The sequence below is a fragment of the Eretmochelys imbricata genome, chromosome 6, assembly GCF_965152235.1.
Source record: "Eretmochelys imbricata isolate rEreImb1 chromosome 6, rEreImb1.hap1, whole genome shotgun sequence".
Taxonomy (NCBI): domain Eukaryota; kingdom Metazoa; phylum Chordata; order Testudines; family Cheloniidae; genus Eretmochelys; species Eretmochelys imbricata.
The window spans coordinates 41,392,186-41,411,399 of NC_135577.1; the positions used below are offsets into that span (position 1 = coordinate 41,392,186).

General features: G+C 38.4%; 1 protein-coding gene across 5 annotated transcripts in view; it reads left to right on the forward strand.

Annotated features, from left to right (window-relative positions):
* Window positions 1–9,875, forward strand: part of WT1 (WT1 transcription factor) — a 48,512-nt gene extending 38,637 nt beyond the window's left edge. For 2 of the 5 annotated variants that reach the window (XM_077818458.1, XM_077818461.1), the window contains 3 exons: window positions 3,783–3,872; window positions 5,325–5,417; window positions 8,701–9,875. In XM_077818458.1, coding sequence (XP_077674584.1) covers window positions 3,783–3,872; window positions 5,325–5,417; window positions 8,701–8,822 — 305 coding nt within the window. In that variant the 3' untranslated portion in view covers window positions 8,823–9,875. The remainder of the gene's footprint in view (window positions 1–3,782; window positions 3,873–5,324; window positions 5,418–8,700) is intronic. The other 3 variants (XM_077818459.1, XM_077818463.1, XM_077818462.1) reach the window with 3 other exon arrangements.
* Window positions 9,876–19,214: the final 9,339 nt, after the last annotated feature.

Consider the following 19,214-nt stretch of genomic DNA (forward strand, 5'->3'; position numbering starts at 1 on the left):
CTTGCCCACCTCCCCATTCCAGAACTCCTCCACCAAAAGTATACTTGAATGAAAGTATTATAGCCAATATTGTGCACTTATATTTGGGTAAATCTGGAGTAACTGCACTGGTTTCAAAGAAGTTGCCTTCCATTTACACTAGTGTAATTTGGCCCATTTTGAATAAATACACTGACATATATTTAAGACGCCAATGAAAAAAAACAAAGCAAACCAGAACCAAGCCAGCTCAGACTTGTTTTATGTTTGCTGTGCTTTAAATCTAAAGTTAAAGTGCAATTTGAGTTTTTAATTTTAAAGAAAAAATGGTTTCATACCGAGCTGTCTTTCCGTTCCCCCATATCCAAAGCTTTATCTTGCATTATGGTCAGCCTTTCAGTTCTTCTTGTCATTACCAAAATGTAAGTAATGGCGAAAAACTGAGCAAGGAAAGGGCAAAGGGCAGGTGCAGTTTGATCTTCAACTCCTTTGTTTTGTTTTTGTCATATTGGAAATATTGTTTGAGTGTCCCTCAAACCTGGAGGCTTTAGCTCTAATGAGCTCTAACTGAGGATGCCCTAATGAGCCCTGGGAAAGAATAAATCACAAACAAACTTTTTGCGAAGCAGTTTAGAGCAGTGTTTCTCAAACTGGGGTCTGCGGACCCCTGGGGGTCCATGAGGGCACTCCACGGGGTCTGCGGGCCATGTTGATCAATTCCTTCCCCTCCCTCCCTTAACTCCTCCTCCTCCCTCCCAGCACCTCCTGCACACCAGAGAACAGCTGTTCAGCGATGTGCAGGAGGTGCTGGGAGGGAGGGGGAGAGAGGAGGTGGGAAGAGGTGGGGCAGAGGTGGAAATGGGGGTGGAGCCTGAGGCTGAGTGGGGGGCTTAGAGGGTCTGTGAAAATTTTAAAATCAAAATGGGGGTCCTTGGGTTGCTAAAGCTTGAGAACTGCTGGTTGAGAGAATCCACTGAGTGTTTAGTGTTTTCCTAATTGGATACTTGTTCTGATGCTTATTGAAGTCAATATGTATCTCCATTGACTTCAGTGGGTGTTTAATTAGGCCCTGCTGAAGCCCAGGAAAAATGGAAGAGAGAGACATTCTGGATCCTCTCCATATCTCACTCCCCTTCCTTCTACACTCAATTTCAACACACTGTTTTGTGTCAGTTTGCTGGATTGGCTGACCCCCATATGTGCACTGGTTGACGATTTTCCTTATTCTAATCAAAAATATGTTTTAATTAATGGTTTTTTAAAAATGGCTTTAATCTACAAACTGGCTTCTAATGGTTAAATTGCATAATAATTCTGACCAAACAAATCTGAATGCAAGTGAGCAACTCTGGCTCCAGCAGAAGAAGGTTGCTGATAAGGTAGTCTGAAAAAGGCATCAGAGTTCTCAGGCGAGTAGATCATTTTGTAAAAGAAAAATAAAGGTCCTTTTGTTTTCAAAGTGGAGGCCTTCAAGCCTGTTACAATGTTCTATTCAAATGTCTAATTAAATATCTTCTGCGTTTATATTGCAATTAGGAGACAATCATCCTGACACTGCATTCTGTTCCATTGACATTCAGTCTCTTAAATCTGTCAAATGGCTGAATCTCTTGAAAATAAGTGGTTTCCTAGAAGTAGGCATTTCTGCGGAAGTTCTTGTGGTCAAAGTATAAGGAACCATTTTAAACACTTGTGGCAAATGTAATAATTTACATAAATATATTAAACTGAACAGATATGGAATAGTTTATGCCTAGGTTTAAGAGTCAATAAACTCCTTTGGGTACCTGCCACAGGAAGTTATAAAGATTTTTATACAGATGTTAAGTACAGTGAAAATTCTGATCTTTGCTACACCAGTGTAAATCTTCATTAATATAAACAAATATCAGAGGGGTAGCCGTGTTAGTCTATATCCACAAAAACAATGAGGAGTCCGGTGGCAACTTAAAGACTAACAGATTTATTTGGGCAAAAGCTTTCGTGCATCTGAAGAAGTGGGTTTTTACCCATGAAAGCTTACATCCAAATAAATATGTTAGACTTTCAGGTGCCACTGGACTCCTCGTTGTTAATATAAGCAAAGTTACTCAACATTTGCAAAAGTTTTGCTGAGATCAGAATGTGACTCATCCAAGAAGCCCAAATCATATTTTCATAATACAAAAATGATAGAGATGTATTAACTTTGTAATTTTTAAAATGAGTAAGGATAAGCTATAAAGATAAATATTTTCAAGTAGAAATTCCTATGTCCCCTTAAATCATGGACCATTTCTAACTTTCCTAATACTGTAATTGCAATGAAATATACTCTGTAAAGGGGTCAGTTCACTTTCGTAGATCACATGCAACATAAACACAATATCTGAGCATATGCCTCCTCTGTGCCTCATAATGTACAGCCCTCATTCTAGATTCAAATGTGGCTAATAGAAACCTATTTCTCTGCTATTATTATAAATCACAGACACTGAATCTTGAAATTCAGGTGTTTGGGAACTTAATACATTTTTTAAAAATCCACCCCACTTCATTTCAAGCTCCTTTTTCTTTAATGACTTCATTTTGGGTCTTTGTTGTACACCTCACCCTTCCAAAGCAGAAAAAAAAAAGTTCCATGCAGTTTACTGTGTATAAAACTTTCATATGAAGTATTTAAAAAACAGTGTCCTTCTGCTCTGTATACACATTAAAGGGCTCCATTCTGGCATTGTAAAAGGGCCTTATAGCGGGTGTAAGTATAATGTATGTATTTTATGCCTTCTGGCATGCCAGAGTGGTGTAAAAAAGCCTTAGTGTAAATGAGAATCAGGCCTTAAAAATCCAGTGTCAGTAAGATTAAGTTAGCCCTTCTGTGCTGGTCAAAATTTTAATTCACCCCACTATTACGCAGTGTGCTGTATTCCAACTTGCTTCCACTCTCCTCTCCTGAAATGGCTGCATTTCTATTATGTTTGCATGCTTAGATGCTTTGTCAAGCTCTTTGTGATGAGACATTATTATTATTTTATATTTAAGGCCAGCATATCACTTTGATCCCAGGCAGGCTGAGTTCTAGGGTTTTGAGTAGAGATGTACAAAACACATAGGAAATGTTTACATAATTTTTGTATATGAGGCTCTAAAAGATTTCATAGACTTGGGTGAGGGAGATGTTTGCATGTGAAATACTGCTTTTCATGGTGCTTAAGGGAAGTGAAGGAATAGGCATTTTGGGGGAGAAATGTGCTTTATTCCAGGATCAAATGTTGCCAATTCTTTAACACACTTACCCCAGATAAAAATTTACCAGTCTGAACGTTTTGGGTTTGATTTTTTTTCCCTTCAAATCCAGTTTTCAGCAGTTTGTAAATCTTTCACCTGTGTAAATTACTTCCTTGTGAAAATTATAGAAGGGGTTGGAATATGGTCTTCAGGGGAAAAGACACATTGCTGTTTTTATTGTCAAATATTAGAATAATGTCAAATATTAGAATAAATGTTCATGCAACTTGGGTTCAGATTGTGTAATCTTATTTTTTACCGCTTTTTAGAACAAACTGATTCAAGATTAAATTGAACTAAGGTACATGAATTGTGCTAAATCCCCAGCTCGTATAAATCTGCATAGCTCCATTGACTTCAAGCTATATCAATTTGAATCAGCTGAGAATCTGGCCCATTAACTCTTAAAAAATGTGAAAAGAAGCCCTAGCCTTTTAGTATAACACATTTTATAAACGAAGAGACTCATTAAACATGAAGCTGACATGCTTCCGAATTCAGCAATACCTTGCTAATGAAACCTTTGCCCTCTTAAGGTGAGAAACCGTACCAATGCGACTTTAAGGACTGTGAGCGAAGGTTCTCTCGTTCAGACCAACTCAAACGACACCAAAGACGACACACAGGTTTGTTGGCTATAGCTCTCTCCTCTCTAACGTTCTTCTTAGCAGGAAGATTCATCCTTAGTTAGACTCCAGGGATGATGATTTTTTACTAGCATTTCAGAATCACAAATTTATGCCTCAGTAATTGAGCTTTTGGATTCTGCAAACTTGTATCAAAACTCTCCAAATGAAACATTCTGCTCTCTGGGGTGATGTGCATGGGGTGGGAAATATTCTCTCTTTTGAACAAGGAATGATTAAACAAAATAAAACCATCTACTAGTAATCTGATAAAAGTAATAATTTAAAAACAATTAATGCAGTTAATACTGCAGTAATGCTTATGATTTAAATATGTAAGGGAAAACCTGCACTCACCCATGAGTGAGGCTCAAAAGGCAATGGAACTACCATGAGTTTGCTGTGCAGAAAGGAGGAGCAGATGATGAAGTGTACACCACACCCACTGCATTCTACAGAGCACGGCTCTGCATCCAGACCCCAATCCTGCACTTAGGCATGTGCATGGGCTTAAATCCTATTGACTTTAAGCATGTAGCTACACTGGCCACAAACTCTGCACTGGAAGCATGTAGCACTCCTTGGCTACAGGGTGGAGAATGTTGTAGCAATTATGAATGGCTCTGTGGCCTGATTCTGGATTGTGGAATATTACAAGGTTCCTTATGCAAAGTCTGTTTGCTCAGTTTTTATCCTAAGGAAGACAGTTTGGCCCTTAAGAGGTAATAGGAGAATTATGATGGACTTCAGCTGTGTGAAACTTTCCATAATGAAACCTGAAACGATGGGAATCTTTTGGTTTAAACATGAAAACTAGCAGTTCATGTAAACTTTCTTTGGGTTTTGCAAACCTTAAATCAGAATCCCCAGTGGTGGCTCTTTTGGGTTGAGGAGGGACATTTTTGAGACTGTTACGTGGCATCACTTAATTTCCCCCCCTAATATATACATTTTTGTCAATCCCATGGTAGGTCTTCTGGGTTGAACAAATCCTTAAGAACCCTTGTACAATATATATTGTTTAATAAAACTTGTCAGGTGGATTTTTTTTCAATCTGGTTTTACCAAATTGAATCCAAATACACCAAGCTTGAGGTGGAATGCCAGGGGTACCAAACCACAGGAACCAAAAAAATAACTTTGCGGAGCTTTTCTTGATCACGACTTTTTGAATCCTATGATTAGTGCTTGCTTACACTGGCTGCAGCTGGGATGTTTTATACCTGAAAGTGTTAACTGGTCTGTAGGAGAAAGATAGGGTTATGAAAGGTTAAGTTGTACAGCAGCCTGATTAATGATCTTTGAGACACGTAGGCGGGCAGCTGGGGAGGAGTAGTTACAGGAATTATTAAAAAAAAATGCCAGTATTTTGATAATTCAGAAATAATTGATCTCCCTGACCCTTCCCAAAAGTTGTTGGAGTACGGGAATAGATTTGTTTTATCTATTTAGGTGTGAAACCCTTCCAGTGTAAAACCTGTCAGAGAAAGTTCTCCAGATCTGATCATCTGAAGACTCATACCAGGACTCATACAGGTAAAACAAGTGCGTAAACTTTTCTTCACATTTATATTTCATTATTTATTTAAACTAAATAAATTTTATTGTGATTTAAATGTTTAGTGAGAGTCTTCGAACCTGGGTTAACATTTTCAAAAGTGCCCAAGTGACTTAGGAGCCTGAGTCCCATTGACTTTCAGTGAGACTTGGCTCCTAGATGCTCAAATCACTTATCAAAATAGGACTTAGGCTCCTGTGTTACTTAGATTCTTCTGAAAATGTTACTCCTGGTTACTTCATGCTTTTAGGACATGTCAGTTTGGCATAATGTATTTTGTCAGCTTTTGTGAAATGGCTTTAGTGATCTCAGCCCACAAAGATCCACTGTGCATAAACTATCATCCCCACAACAGCTCACAAAGAGGCCATTTAGAGCCAGCCTCAGCAGAGGGGCTGTGTAAAGGATCTTCTCATCTCTACTCATGGCCCCTCTAGGTCAGGGTTGAGGCCTAATGTAAGGTATCTTGGGGAAGCTGGCATCACTGTAATCTCTCCTGAGGATAAAGACAGCACCTTTTGCCAACAGTAAACAGCCACACGCACAAAATCTAAAGTAAAAACACACCAAAATGTCCAAGGAACATCTGAGGAAACATAATGATGAAATTACAATAGATCCTTTCCATAGCATTTTAACTGAAACCTCATGTTCTGGGAGTAATTTAGAATTATTTTTGCACCATTCTTAGCTGAACAATTTGATCTACTAATTTACTTATAAAATCAGAATATCTTGCCAATAAACAGCTGCCTTTCTAGAGTTCAATATTATTAGATACCTCAGTGCTATTCATAATGGTCTCAAGCTTTGAGACATGCCTCCATACTGCGAGACAAGGACTTGTAAAATGTCCTACTCTCCCAGCTAAGATAAGGAATTTTTCTCTTCCCTTCCCTCCCACAAAATTTTCATATTTAAGATGTAAAACATAATTTACATAAATCAGAACTATTCGCCTGTGGAATACTGGCACTTTCCAGGCTGCATCCAAAAGAAAGCATAAGACAATGTGCTGTGTATTTCATTGTCTACACTTTTATGGTCTGCAAATGGTAAAGGGTACAGTTTTAACCTCTGGTGTATGCCCACAGTTACAGTGTGACCTTGGCCTGAAATAGGGTGCATCTTCTTTAGGAAAAAAGGTGTGGTCATAGTTAACATGACTTAATATGAGGTAAATTCCTAGTGAAGGCAAGCCAGTGTGTAGTTTTCACATAAATTAGTAAATTGAGTTAAAGGCCATGGGGGAGTGTAGGTTTTACCTCAACCTGTTAACATGTGACAACTACAAACTGCCTATTTTCACTAGGATTTTACCTCATGTTAGCTAACTCTAGTTATGAAAACACATTTTCCCCCCTAGTGAAGACAAGGCCACAAGCTCTGTTCTGTGCCTGAGTGAGAGGACTAACACAACTCAAGCAAAGACTAGAGCCTGGGGCTTTACCATCTTATAGCCACAATGTGAGCTGGACCTGTGTCTTCACTGCCAAAAAAACGTGTGTTTTTACAACAAGATAGATAACTCAAGATGTCTCCACGGGGATCAACGGAGCTAAGGTGCACAGGTAGTTTATTCCTTCATGTAGCTAGCTGAGGTCAGTACTATAGCACCCCACTTGGAGTTGACCTTGACTAGCAACATCAAGGCAGAAATTACAGTGCCTTGTCTCCCCAGGGATTTTAGAGTGAGTTAGTCATCTGACTCTAAAAGGCACAACTGTTTTGGCAGGGAAGACAGCCTGTAATACTTCCATAGGGGAGTAAGGAAGTGTCCCCTTTCTTCCTGTATTTCCCCACATGGCTGCTAGTCCTCCTCCTGAGCAGGCAGGCAGGAGTGGGCGGAGCTTTGACTGTCTCCCCAGTGTGCAGGATAGCGTAGCTGATCCAGCATGGAAGGAAAAGTAATCTGCACCCAGTATAGGATTGTAGCAAGGCGAGAAGCAGATTTTTCTCTGGGGCAACATAATTACATGCTACTTTTACTCAGGGGTTCTGGCAAAGCTACAATCTAGCCCGTAATGAGTAATTCACATCAATGAGGATGATTTGGTCAGTGCTGCTGAGAACTGATGGGGTGATGTTCACTTATATAAATGTTATGATTTTATTAGTAATTCTGACAAGTTCATCTCTGTTCTAAACCATTTGATACCTTTCTGTAATAATCAGAGCTTGTCAAAGTATTTGTTAAAGTTTTGAAGTCTGATTCATTAGCTTATGCATCTGTTTCACTGCTTTTTGCAAAAAAAACTTCACCACAATTCAAACTTCCCGAGTGTGAATCTGGAATTTTTGAAATGATCTGCACAGAAAGTGAGCCAAGGAGGCAGGTGGGGTAGTGTTAGTTAGGAAAGCTCATTCCAACCCCAGAGTGCATTGCATTGGGGAATGCTGGACCTCTAGCCAGCACAGATGACTTCAGGCTCCAGAAACAGACCTGTTCATACTTAGAAAGACAAACAAACAAATAGAAAATCCAAGTTTATATCACTAATGATACAAATCTAGAAGAATAAAAGTTCTGATTCTGTTCTGACCTATGCCCTGCGCTGTTGAGGACATTCCTCCAGCACTCCTGCGCTGTCAGAAATGTGACTTGCTACTGCATTTGCATGCTGTGGTAAATTGAAGAATTGCTAAAAGTGCAGAAAGGATATTTTTCTATTTGGGGTCTGTTTGATTTTTTGATTATTGATCTACTTAGGGGAGTGCTAGGAAAATATGGAGCATTCTGGGCCTCCAATAATTTCCCATTCTTTCTTCTCAGTGGAACATGTGAGGTCTGCTTCACTTGGAGAGCAGTGAGGAACTTTCTGAATCAGCTCGCCAAGCCTGAGGCTAAGCTCCATAGACCTCTTCTTACCCAGCTCCATAAGTCTTCATTGTGCATTGATGGCTTGATAGAGCCTATTGAAGTCATTGGAAATGACTGACTTCCTTGGGCATTGGATCAGGCTTTAAAGAATAACCACTGGTGTGCCAGGCCCATGTGCTTCCTTCAGGAATGTGCTCTTGCAAATGTTCAGCTTAATCTTAAAAGGGCATCTTTAAAACATAGGTTGAGTGAGAAATGCTCTCATTTAGGGCCTGGTCTTGCAAAGCACTGAGCATTGAAGTGAATGGGAGTTGAGGGCATTCAGTGCCTTAAAGAGCTGAGCCCATAATTAGTTTCCTATTGAAAGGAGTTATAAAGAAACAAAATAAATGGTAAATGTTTCAGTCCATCTCTATGCCAGTTAAACAATGGGGTGTTTTTGTTAACAGGTGAAAAACCATTCAGCTGTAGATGGCCCAGCTGTCAAAAAAAATTTGCCAGATCCGATGAATTAGTCCGTCATCACAACATGCACCAGAGGAACATGACTAAACTTCAGTTGGCCCTTTAGACAATTCAAACAAATGAATAAACCAGATGGGACATTATGAACTACGGCAAACTTTTCCATCATCCTTGACCACCTCTTTAGGAAAGCTACGGCTGTCTTCACTACCCAGCTGAGACAAGTTAACTAAACCGTAGGATTCTGGTCAGTTTTGTCATCCATTTGGCCTTTAAAAAAAAATTTCCCATTCAATGTTAAGTAGTTTTATTTTGTTACATTGTTATGGAATTACAAATACTGTTACAGTTAAAATATCACTATGAACTGTAGTTACTTTTGATTTTTTTTCTAAAAAGCTTTCAATTTTTATTTCTTCTTGAACTTTTCCAGGTGCAAATTCATTGCACCTTATTCAGTTAAACTGTGTGTAGGGCATGTGTGCATGTCTGCTAAGGTAAGCTTTGTGCTTACTGCAAATGTGCATATGGTTAGGTTTCCAAATTCTAATACAACCACACACTCCAAAAAAACACCTGAGACATTTTTGGTAAGCTTTGTACTTCTACTGCCTGAGGGCAATTTTTTAAAATGTAAGGTCTGATTTGAATTTCAAAAATCAACTTAAAAAACCCCCCAGTTTCTAGAGCAGTTAAAGCTAGATGAAGCAATACCACTTTGTGCAGAAAATGAGAATCTTACAATTAAGTTAACTTGCTTTTAACATTATAGCATTGATCCCACAAAATTGTATTTTCTCTGTTTAAATCATTTTTTTTGTACTGGTTTAAATTTATTCCATCATGAGATGCACAGATCTCCTTCTTACCCCAAACGGATTCCAGTCATTGTAGACATTTGGGATTTGTTTACAATGTAAACCACACTGGTTATGTGGTTAGCAAGCTGTATAAACTTAAAACTGAACTTAAATGGGGCTGGTCCAGGATCTCCATTGACAGATTACTCTTAAGATAAGTAACTTAAAAAGACTCTTCGTCAAGTATATGTGAAAAGAGACATTAGTGTGAGGAAATATATTGTTTCAGGGTTTTGGAAGGAGGGGTTTATTATTTCCTATTAATTGCTTGAAATTGTGTGTGTGTATATATAAATATATCTGATAATGTATTGCTCTTAGACAACTAAAATTAGAAAGTGTATAAATATTAGATGCATCACTGTTCTGATGTTGTTGCTGTTACAAATTATTGATAACACTAAGAATGTAACCTGCATTTTTCACCAAGCTTTCAATTAAAGCCCCTTCAAAGAGAAAAAAACGAGAGTCCAACAGCTGTCTTGTTTCATGGCTGGTATTAGATTTCACATGCCATGTCCAATAGTTCCCATTTTTTGTATATAAAGGTACCACCAGCATTGATGACCACTGGTTAACCTGTCCAGGTCTTGACCACAATTTATCCATCTCACTGGGGAATTGTACTGGCAACAGAAAACAGTATCAGGTTTCATATTATGTTATAAAACAGTTGCTTCAATCTTTTTTTTCTTACAATAGTTTGTGTTGGTCTAACCCACTAAAAGACAATTTGAGTGAAAACACTACAGCTTAGTAAAAAATGTTTGAAACAGAAAATATTGACCTATAGAATCACATGTTGTAGTTCGCATGAATACCTTTTTAGCTTCGGAGGTCATAGGCTGGATACCAAGTAAGACTTAAATTACAACTGTGGTGCATTAAATCAGTTGAGCAGGTTTAAAAAACACTCATTCTTTTCTAGAAGGTGAAGTGTGAAAATGAGGATAAAAATAACAGTTCCTTTGTCATCCTGAGTGATTTTTATTTTGTAAATAAATACAATCTGATTTGGTGCCCTCAGGCTCAGATTTTGACCTTGCAAAATTATTGTATCCTAATTCCCTTTTCATTAACTATTTTTAAATCGTTCCAAGATTTTTTCTTTCTCTGTAATGCAACACAAAGGCACTCCAGCTATGATAGGTTAAGCTTTTGGCAGCTGCATCCTCAAGAAAACTTAACAGTTAATTCTTTAAGTTCTCTTTTTCACATGGATATTGCATCATTGTTAATTACTGTTGGGATACTGTGACTCATTTATATCAGTCAGTTTTTATCTTTTGCTGCAAAAAGACAGCATCTCTCTGGAGAAACCCATAACACGTGTGGCAAACATCAAATATTTGGAGCGAATGGTGGGTGTGAAACTATGCAGTATTAAACAAATAAAACAGCCCCACCTCGTCCTCTGGCAACATTTAGCTTTAGAAAGAATGTTCTCTGATTTACCAGTAGCGTTCTCTGACTACAAAAATCTGCACCCAAAAGAGAGATCTGCCAGATGTGTTTACACTATAAACAAAAAAATCCAACCTCAAGTTATGCCTGCATTAGTCAAACATAAATAAAACTATGTCCCTGAAATGTAACCAAAACTACAGGACAACATGGCCCAGACTTTCAGTGTTCAGCAAATAGGGGTGTCCACAGCTTTCCTCCTGTAGTGAATTGCAGGGCAAATAATAATAGAAGGATACACAACTGCACAAGCCAAAAATGAAGGCTGGGTTGCTGGGGGGGGGGCTGAACATCTGTTCCTTTGTGTTTTGACTCCAGCCACTTTTTCTACGACAGTGCCCCCTGGTACAGTAACCTATGATGTTCACCATACCTGCAACATTCAGACTGCTGTGAGAACAGTGTTTACATTTTTTTACTGTTTTTTTTTATTTCTAGTCTTCTTACAGTCTTTGTCAAAAGAGGACTTTTATGTCCTTTCCTCTTGTTATCTCATTCTTGTTCTAAAGATTATATCGGACATGGAATCTTTTATTGAGGTGCTTTACTAATGGAATTGTACAAATGTAGTCCACAAACACTACTACTTAAGAGGAAGCGCTGCTTGCTTTGAGCCACACACAAACTGTTCACTGGGCTCAGTTTCTGTTGCTCAGCCCTCTATAGGGAAGATGGGCAGCAGGGAGGCTGTAGTCTATATTTTAGGCATGTTATATGTGGCCTGAGGTCGCTGGGAAAGTTGTCAGTGCAACAATTAATTGAGCAAATCTTGTAACCCTCTGCCTTGTGTTCTTAAACTGAAAACAGTGAGTTGTATTATTTTGACCATTTTCTATATATTTTACTGCGCTTAGTTTAGCATTCCTGCTCTGTAGCTTCAGTAACTCCTGGAAGAAAAAGTAGCCATCCACCATATAGTAGCGTGTTACTTACATAAGGTATGCAGTGTTGTAGCCATGTTGGTCCCAGGATATTGGAGAGAGACAAGGTGGGTGAGGTAATATCTCCCTTACGTAAAATGGATTCGCAATTCACTGCCATTCCATTTATTTGGTTGCATTATGATGCAAAAATCTATACAGGTAGTAGTGGTAAGCAGCCTAATCTCTCCTATTTCTTATCTCACTTGCTGAGATCCAGGGGATCACTAAAATTTTTTTTGAAGACAGCTGAGTACAGCTAAATGTGCCTTTCTTTTTTGACAAGAAGTAACTTAAAATGTCCTGTATTTAATCACACTATCATATTTTTGGGTAGCATCTTATTCTTTCAGGCTATGGACGATGGTAAATCAAGATGAGGTACAAAGAAGTTTTCATTTTGCTGGGACTATAGTACTATTCTGAATAATCTAGCCTATAGTCATAGTTACATCCATCTGAGAAGAGACAGTAGTGAGGAATGAGTTTATAACTATTTGCATGTCTCCCTTTAGGCCAGGCAAAGTGTGTATGTTTTTAGATGGCCCTACAATCATCTCTAGCTATTTCAGGATGTCAGTAGAACTGACTTCATTCCTCTACCAACCAGCCTTAAAAAGACAACTGGGGCTTGGAGATATAGGTTTGTACTTTGAACAAAGGTTTTTTCCTCCTGAATAGGCACTGGTTAAACCTCATTTGTCAACTATATTCAGCATATTGCCTTTCAAACAGGAACCATGTGAGTATGTCAAAGAGAGCTGCTAGGCTGGGTCAAACGTATTAGACCCTTGTTCAACAGGCTAGTCAAGCTGCACATGGCCAGGGTAGAGAGGGGGCACTCAGGAGCTGGTTGCAGCTCCCAGATTCAGGGCTGCCTGAGTCTGGTACAAATTAGGGCTGCACAAGGACAACCCTCAGGGAAATTGCCAGTGGAGGACTGGGAGTAGTTCACTCCTCCCTATCCTGCCCATGCCTGCCCCAGCATGCTGCCTTCTTCCCATTATGTCACGGGTCATCGGGCAGAGGGGGGAAGCAGCTGGCTCAGGACATGGTGGAGCTGACTCCACCAGCTTTCTACTTGTCGGGAGACCTCCTGCACAGTGGGAATTCTCCACTGGTCATCTCTTGCTGGGTTAAGGCAACTTTGCACTGCTTATGCAATGCAAAATGGCATTAGTGGGTCAGAGAATCGGGCCCTATGAATATATATATAGTTTTATAAAAAAGAACTTTTCAAGATAGAAGACGTGAAAGAAGTTAGAACTGGGAAGAAGTTTGATAATATGGAACTGGTCACAATAGTGATGAGTAAATAATAAAATTAAGAAAAATCCCAACCAAGACAATTAATAGGAAAACCAGAAATGCAGCCAGAACTGTTCCACCCCAAATAATAAATACAAGGATAAGTTGCCAAGTGAGGTCAAAGAAGCAAATGGGAAAGTGAGTTTAAGAGACAGCAAGACACTTTTATGGAGAGAGAGAAGGGATTGAAGGATACGGTGACAAAAGGGGGAAGAGAGGGGGAAGAGTTGAGATAAACTCGGAGGACAGGCTTGGTGGGCCAAGTGGCTCTATAATTCAGAGTGCGCCTGTGAGTTGCAGGAGTTCTGTAAAGTAGCTGAGAAGGCTATCAGACCTCTGGAGGAGCCTCACATACATGTCAACAAATGTGAAGACTGACGGTAAAATGCCAGAATGGTTTGAAGGGAAGATGAGTCTGACAGACAGGAATTTGTAAGCTATCAGCAGCCCTGCTTGTTATTGCTGCCTGCAGCCTCATTAATGCGATGCTTATGACGATGCTTATGACTACAAGAAATTAGCATGAAAGCACAAACGTGGTGAAGAATTTGAACCCATGCAACTGGGTCTCTGTTAGCTTCTTAGTCCATGATGTGGGGAGCTGATATGCTAAAATAAAAAAGGGTATTTCTATCAACTTTTCTTAAAAGACTAAGAATGTCTGTAGGACAGGAAAAAGCACTATAAACTAGAAGATGCCCATTACATGTTTCAAAGTACAAGGAAATACATCTTTATATTAGATTATCATCTTCATAACATCATTCAACCCAAAGGGTCCCAAACCATATTGTAAACAGAGCCTGAACCTGCTCCCATTAGAAACAGTGGCAAAATTCCCATTGATTTAAGTGGGGGCATGGTTAAGCCTGGTGTTAATGGACTGATCATTAAGGGCAGCAGCAGTCTCACAGACACAGCAGCACTCTAAAATGGTTTAGGTCAGGAAATTGGGAATAGCACATCCAGCTGATATGGGTAAGTACATTCGGTTAGGTAGAATGCAGTAGTGGAATTTGGAATTGGAATTTGATCAAAACAGAAATGGTAACTTACTCATTCAAAAAAGAAAAAGAGAGGGGGGAAAAAAAATAGGCCTGGCGATCTCAAATGACCATGAGTACTCAGGACCTGTTTTAACATGACATCTATTTCATTTTGAACTTATTTATTATTTGTATTACAGTTTCACCTAGAATTACTATCAGGGTCCCATTCACAAGCTTCACAAGGTAAGCACTGTACAAAAAAAATCTAGTAAGAGACAGTCCTTGTCCCTAAGGGTTTACAATCTAAATAAACAAGACAGACAAAGCATTGGAGAATGAAAAGATTATTTTTATTTTTCACAGTGTTTAATGGCCAAACTTTTAAAAATGCTCAATATCCCACTGGAAAATCTGGCCTTTAATGACTTGCTGAAATGCTACTACATCCAGAATTGGACCCATATCTCTTGATTTCCAGTCCCGTGCCATCATCTCAAAGCCATCTTTTCTCTCATCATTTGCAGTTCCAATTTTCACATCATAGATATCAATCTGTTGCTACAAAATATCAGCAACATAGCTATTCTGAGGTTATCACAGCCAATTTGTTTAAACAGATAGAGAAATTCTTCTAAAAGTGTAATAATGTTGCACTTTAATAACAAAGGTGAATATACAAAAATATACTACTTCTCTGTATTTTTCAAAGGACTTTATAAAGGTAGGTATTCTCCCTGTTATACCAGTGATGAAAGTGAAGCACAGAGAGATTAAATGACTAGACAAAGGTCACACAGCAAATCAGTGGCAGAGCTGACCCTCCCTCTCCCCAGTTCTGTACTCAGTCTGCTGGACTTCACTGACTCTCAAGGAAAGGTAAGCTAATATTCCTTTTTAACTGTGGTATGCAAAGTTTTGGTTTTTTTTAAGGAACTGAAATACTTGAATAAAAATATAGCTTCAAAGAGAGAAGTTTCTCATTCCTGGTAACAGAATGCCAAATATTTTAATACTGTAACATCATTGTTTTTCTTCTGAAACGTGTTGTTGACATTTGATTAACTGAAGTTTTGCACAGCAGTACCCACTACACTCCACGCTGAAGGAGTGCTAGACAGACAGTACTCACTAACTTCACTGGCTAAACAGAATGTGTTAAGAGAGTAACCGTTTCCAGATAAATCTAATACAAATCTGCCTGTCATTCCCCTGGGTCATAATAGCACTTGATGTGGTACTAGAGGATTGAAAAGAAGAACTTCCCTACCTTCCAGGAGCCATTGTGAGGGTAAATACATTAAATATGGTGAGGTGATCAGATACAGTTATAATGGAGCCAAAGAAGTACCCAAGATTAAAATGGGATAGATAGAACTTTTAAAAAAATGTTCAGGCTATTTCTCATTGACTTTTATTTTCAGTGTGCACAATATGAATGCAATGTTGAGATATAACATTTTAAAAAGCATGACACTTCTCTTCCTCAAAAATCTCCGCCTCAAGTCTCCTTGGAAAAACTGCATATACCCTTGGGCAACTACTAGTACTATAATAATTGTATAAGTTTCATTGGATTTCTGCCTGTGAAAGTCTCTCTTAAATCACTGAAGTCTGTAAATTAAATGATAGGCCTGGCTGCATGCTAAATATATGCTGTAAATATAAATATGCTGTATATCATATTAGGCAAAAATGGAGGATTTTACTCCATCAAAAGGTAAGTGACCCAGCAAAGAACTAATTTTAGATTAGCAAAAGGTTAAAATGTTCTTACTTATGTATAAAAACTTTTAGCTACTAGAGGGCTCACCCCAGATGACTTATTCTCTTTATGAACCATTATACATTACTGGGAATACAATGTATTTACAGGAGAAACAACCAACTCTTAACACATGGAGGAATTTACTAACTTGAAACAGAAAGTTCCAGCGCTTACAATGGAAGAATCAGAGCTGCATTATATTGTATAACACATTTTGAACTGTGATTCAGCAACCTGAGCTTCAATGCTTATTATTATTCATTAATAATGAAATATTATAAAAATTGGAATTTACTTGGTAGTTATACTGACCAGATTTTAAATATGTTGGTTGTTTATTGATATCTGGTGTTGTCGAGAGGCCCAAAGCAAGGATCTGGTTGGCCCCATTGTGCTAGATGCCGCATGTATATATACATATACATATATATACGCATATATAACAAAAAAATGATCCCTTCCCCAAGGAGTTTGCATTCTAAGTATGTCTTGCCATCCTTCAGTTATTCTGAGATGGAAAGAGATGAAGATTAGTGTTGCTTCTGTTAGAAGCAACAATGTGGGGTATTGGGTCATGTGACCATTTCAAAGCACTCAGAGTGGCTTGGCATTGTGATTTGCACTGACTGAAATGGAATTCAACCCATTAAATCCCTGTGTACCTCTTTGAAAACATCTCTATTCTTTTGTGCTGTCTTTGGAATGAATGGAACCTCCTAGTGACGCATTTGATTTCTCACCCTCTTGTGATTGAGCTGTGGGAGTTCAGCACAAGCGTGATGCAGAGTTCCCCTATATGAAGACAGTTCAGGGAGCATGAACCACATTTTATGATACTGAGGGTCATCACACAGGACAAACAACCTAACAGTCTAATATTCCTAAGCTGTATAAATTCCTGATGTCTGCTTTAGGCAGAATCCAAACACTTGTGTCAATTCTGTACCATGCCCCAGACTGCCAAAAACATTAATAAAAGCGTATTTATCTGGGCTGCAGTGTGTTACAAGAATTCATTAGGACAATATGTGATATGGTGCTGAAACAGAAGGCTATGTTTCTCTGGCCAGAGATGAGGAAGTCTAGTCCCTGCTGAACTTTTACAACTGATAAAGACAATGTCTGCTGGCAGTATTCATTTTTTACTGGGCCATCTGCATCTAGTCAAGGATAACTTGACTTTCTGAAAAAGCCATTCATCAGAATCAACCCTGTACAACTTTCTCTTGATGAGTAAAGCAACACAAAAGAAGGCCAAGATGGTTAATAAACTTCTCTGGGAGCAAAAGGTCAATGCTGATGTAAACAAACCAGTGTCATAGTACTATACAGAAGCATTGAAGTTTCCTGTGTGTTTATATGGCTGATGCCCCGTTTCTTTTTATCAGTGTTTATCATTTATTTTGCTCTGCTTTAGCTGACCTATAAATCTTTAGAACAGTGTTCTTTATTTTCTTAATGTTGTCATCTTTCTTATCAGCTTTTATCACCTATTTATGTCCAGTACATTTGCTACTCTCTGCTGCTTGATGGTAACACGTGATTAGAGTTTTGTTAACCTCTTGGTTCTCACTTGAGCCAGAGCTCTCTAATAGTTATGTTTTCTGAAATTTCCAGTTTTCTAAAGCCGAATAAACTACAGGAGGACTTTTTCTATGCAATCTAAACACATGGAAAAAGTTTTGAGTTAAATTAGTACTCTTGAAAGATGCCAGCCTTCAGGAGTGGCACCCTTTATTTATCCATAGCACAAGTAGGAAACAGGTAGTAGCAGTGTAAGTTTCATGCCTCAACTCTGTTCTGGAAAGTTAATTTTTAGGGGGTGAGATAGTAGGCCAGTCTTTGGCCTCTGTGCTTAGGCTGCCAACAAGGTGCAATCTGCAGATGTAGTGGTGGTGTATGTTGAGCATGTGTCCACTAGGAGTTGGATTGAAACCACAATACTTACTGCACATAAACCACTGATGATCCATCACATGGTACCAAAGTTCTTTTACTATTAGCCTAGGCTAACTCAAACTCCGTGATCCTAATAGTGAAATACTTCATAGTCATAATGTAAAGCTTGAAACATTTAGTATCTCGGTGATGATTATTTTAACTGAAATGTGCCATACTCCGATTCAAAGTTGACTGGGTTGAAAATTTAAACATGATTAACATGAAATGCATCATTTATATTTAATAAGGGCCTACAACCTATACAATAAACCTTCATAATGACTACATAAGCCCAGATCCTCAAAGGTATTTAGGTACCTATCTCCCATTGAAATCAATGGGAGTTAGAAAACTACACACCTTTGGGCACATTATTTGCTGGAACTTTGTATTAATGGTAATTGGGAGAATCACTGCAAATCAGTGAATTTTGTGAGTTACAAACATTAAAAGCAAAGACGACGCATTACAGAATGAACCACGTAAATTTATTTTGAGAATTGTCATTGTAGCCATTTATGATGAGGTATCGTGTTAATAAATGTACTGTATTACAGTTTAAACACAGTACAATTTTAGTAAGAGGCCTTGCTAGCTACATCTGTGTGCTATTAGTCCTTTGCTGAGAAGTGGGCAAAGCGCCCCACTTCCCTGCAGCCAAAATCAATGTGAATTTTGCCTAAGAACTTGCAGGATTTGACCCATAGGGTGTGGATTAGTACCAGCTTTAGAGGATGAACCATAAAATAGTTTGTGGATGAGTTACTGGGAATAGGGAAGTGGTTTCACATTGTGTCTACAGACTATGAGTCATTCAGTTTAGAAGGATACTACTCCCTTTGATATATGCTTGAGTATATTTCATTAAGTACTTTGGTTGCTACTAAAAATTCAGGCAACAGAAAAAACTAAGACTCTTTTTTTTCCACTTCGAATGAGTATAAAATGTACCACTTTTTTTTTTAATTGACTGGAACTTTTGTCATGGCATTTTAACTTGGCCATTTGCTGGAAATAGCTATCTGCATTCCTGGCTTTTTTTTCCTAGAAAACCCATCTTCATGAGGCTCAATTATTTTTATGCTTGTTAAATATCGTTGCTCAGACACACACTAAACTTAGGAAAATTAATTAGTAACCCAGCAGATTTTTTTAAATCATATTTTCAGATATAGGGTTAGCATGATTTCATTTTTTTCACATCCTCTTTTTTTGAAACCAGTGCCCTTAATATTCTGACCTTTTTGACAC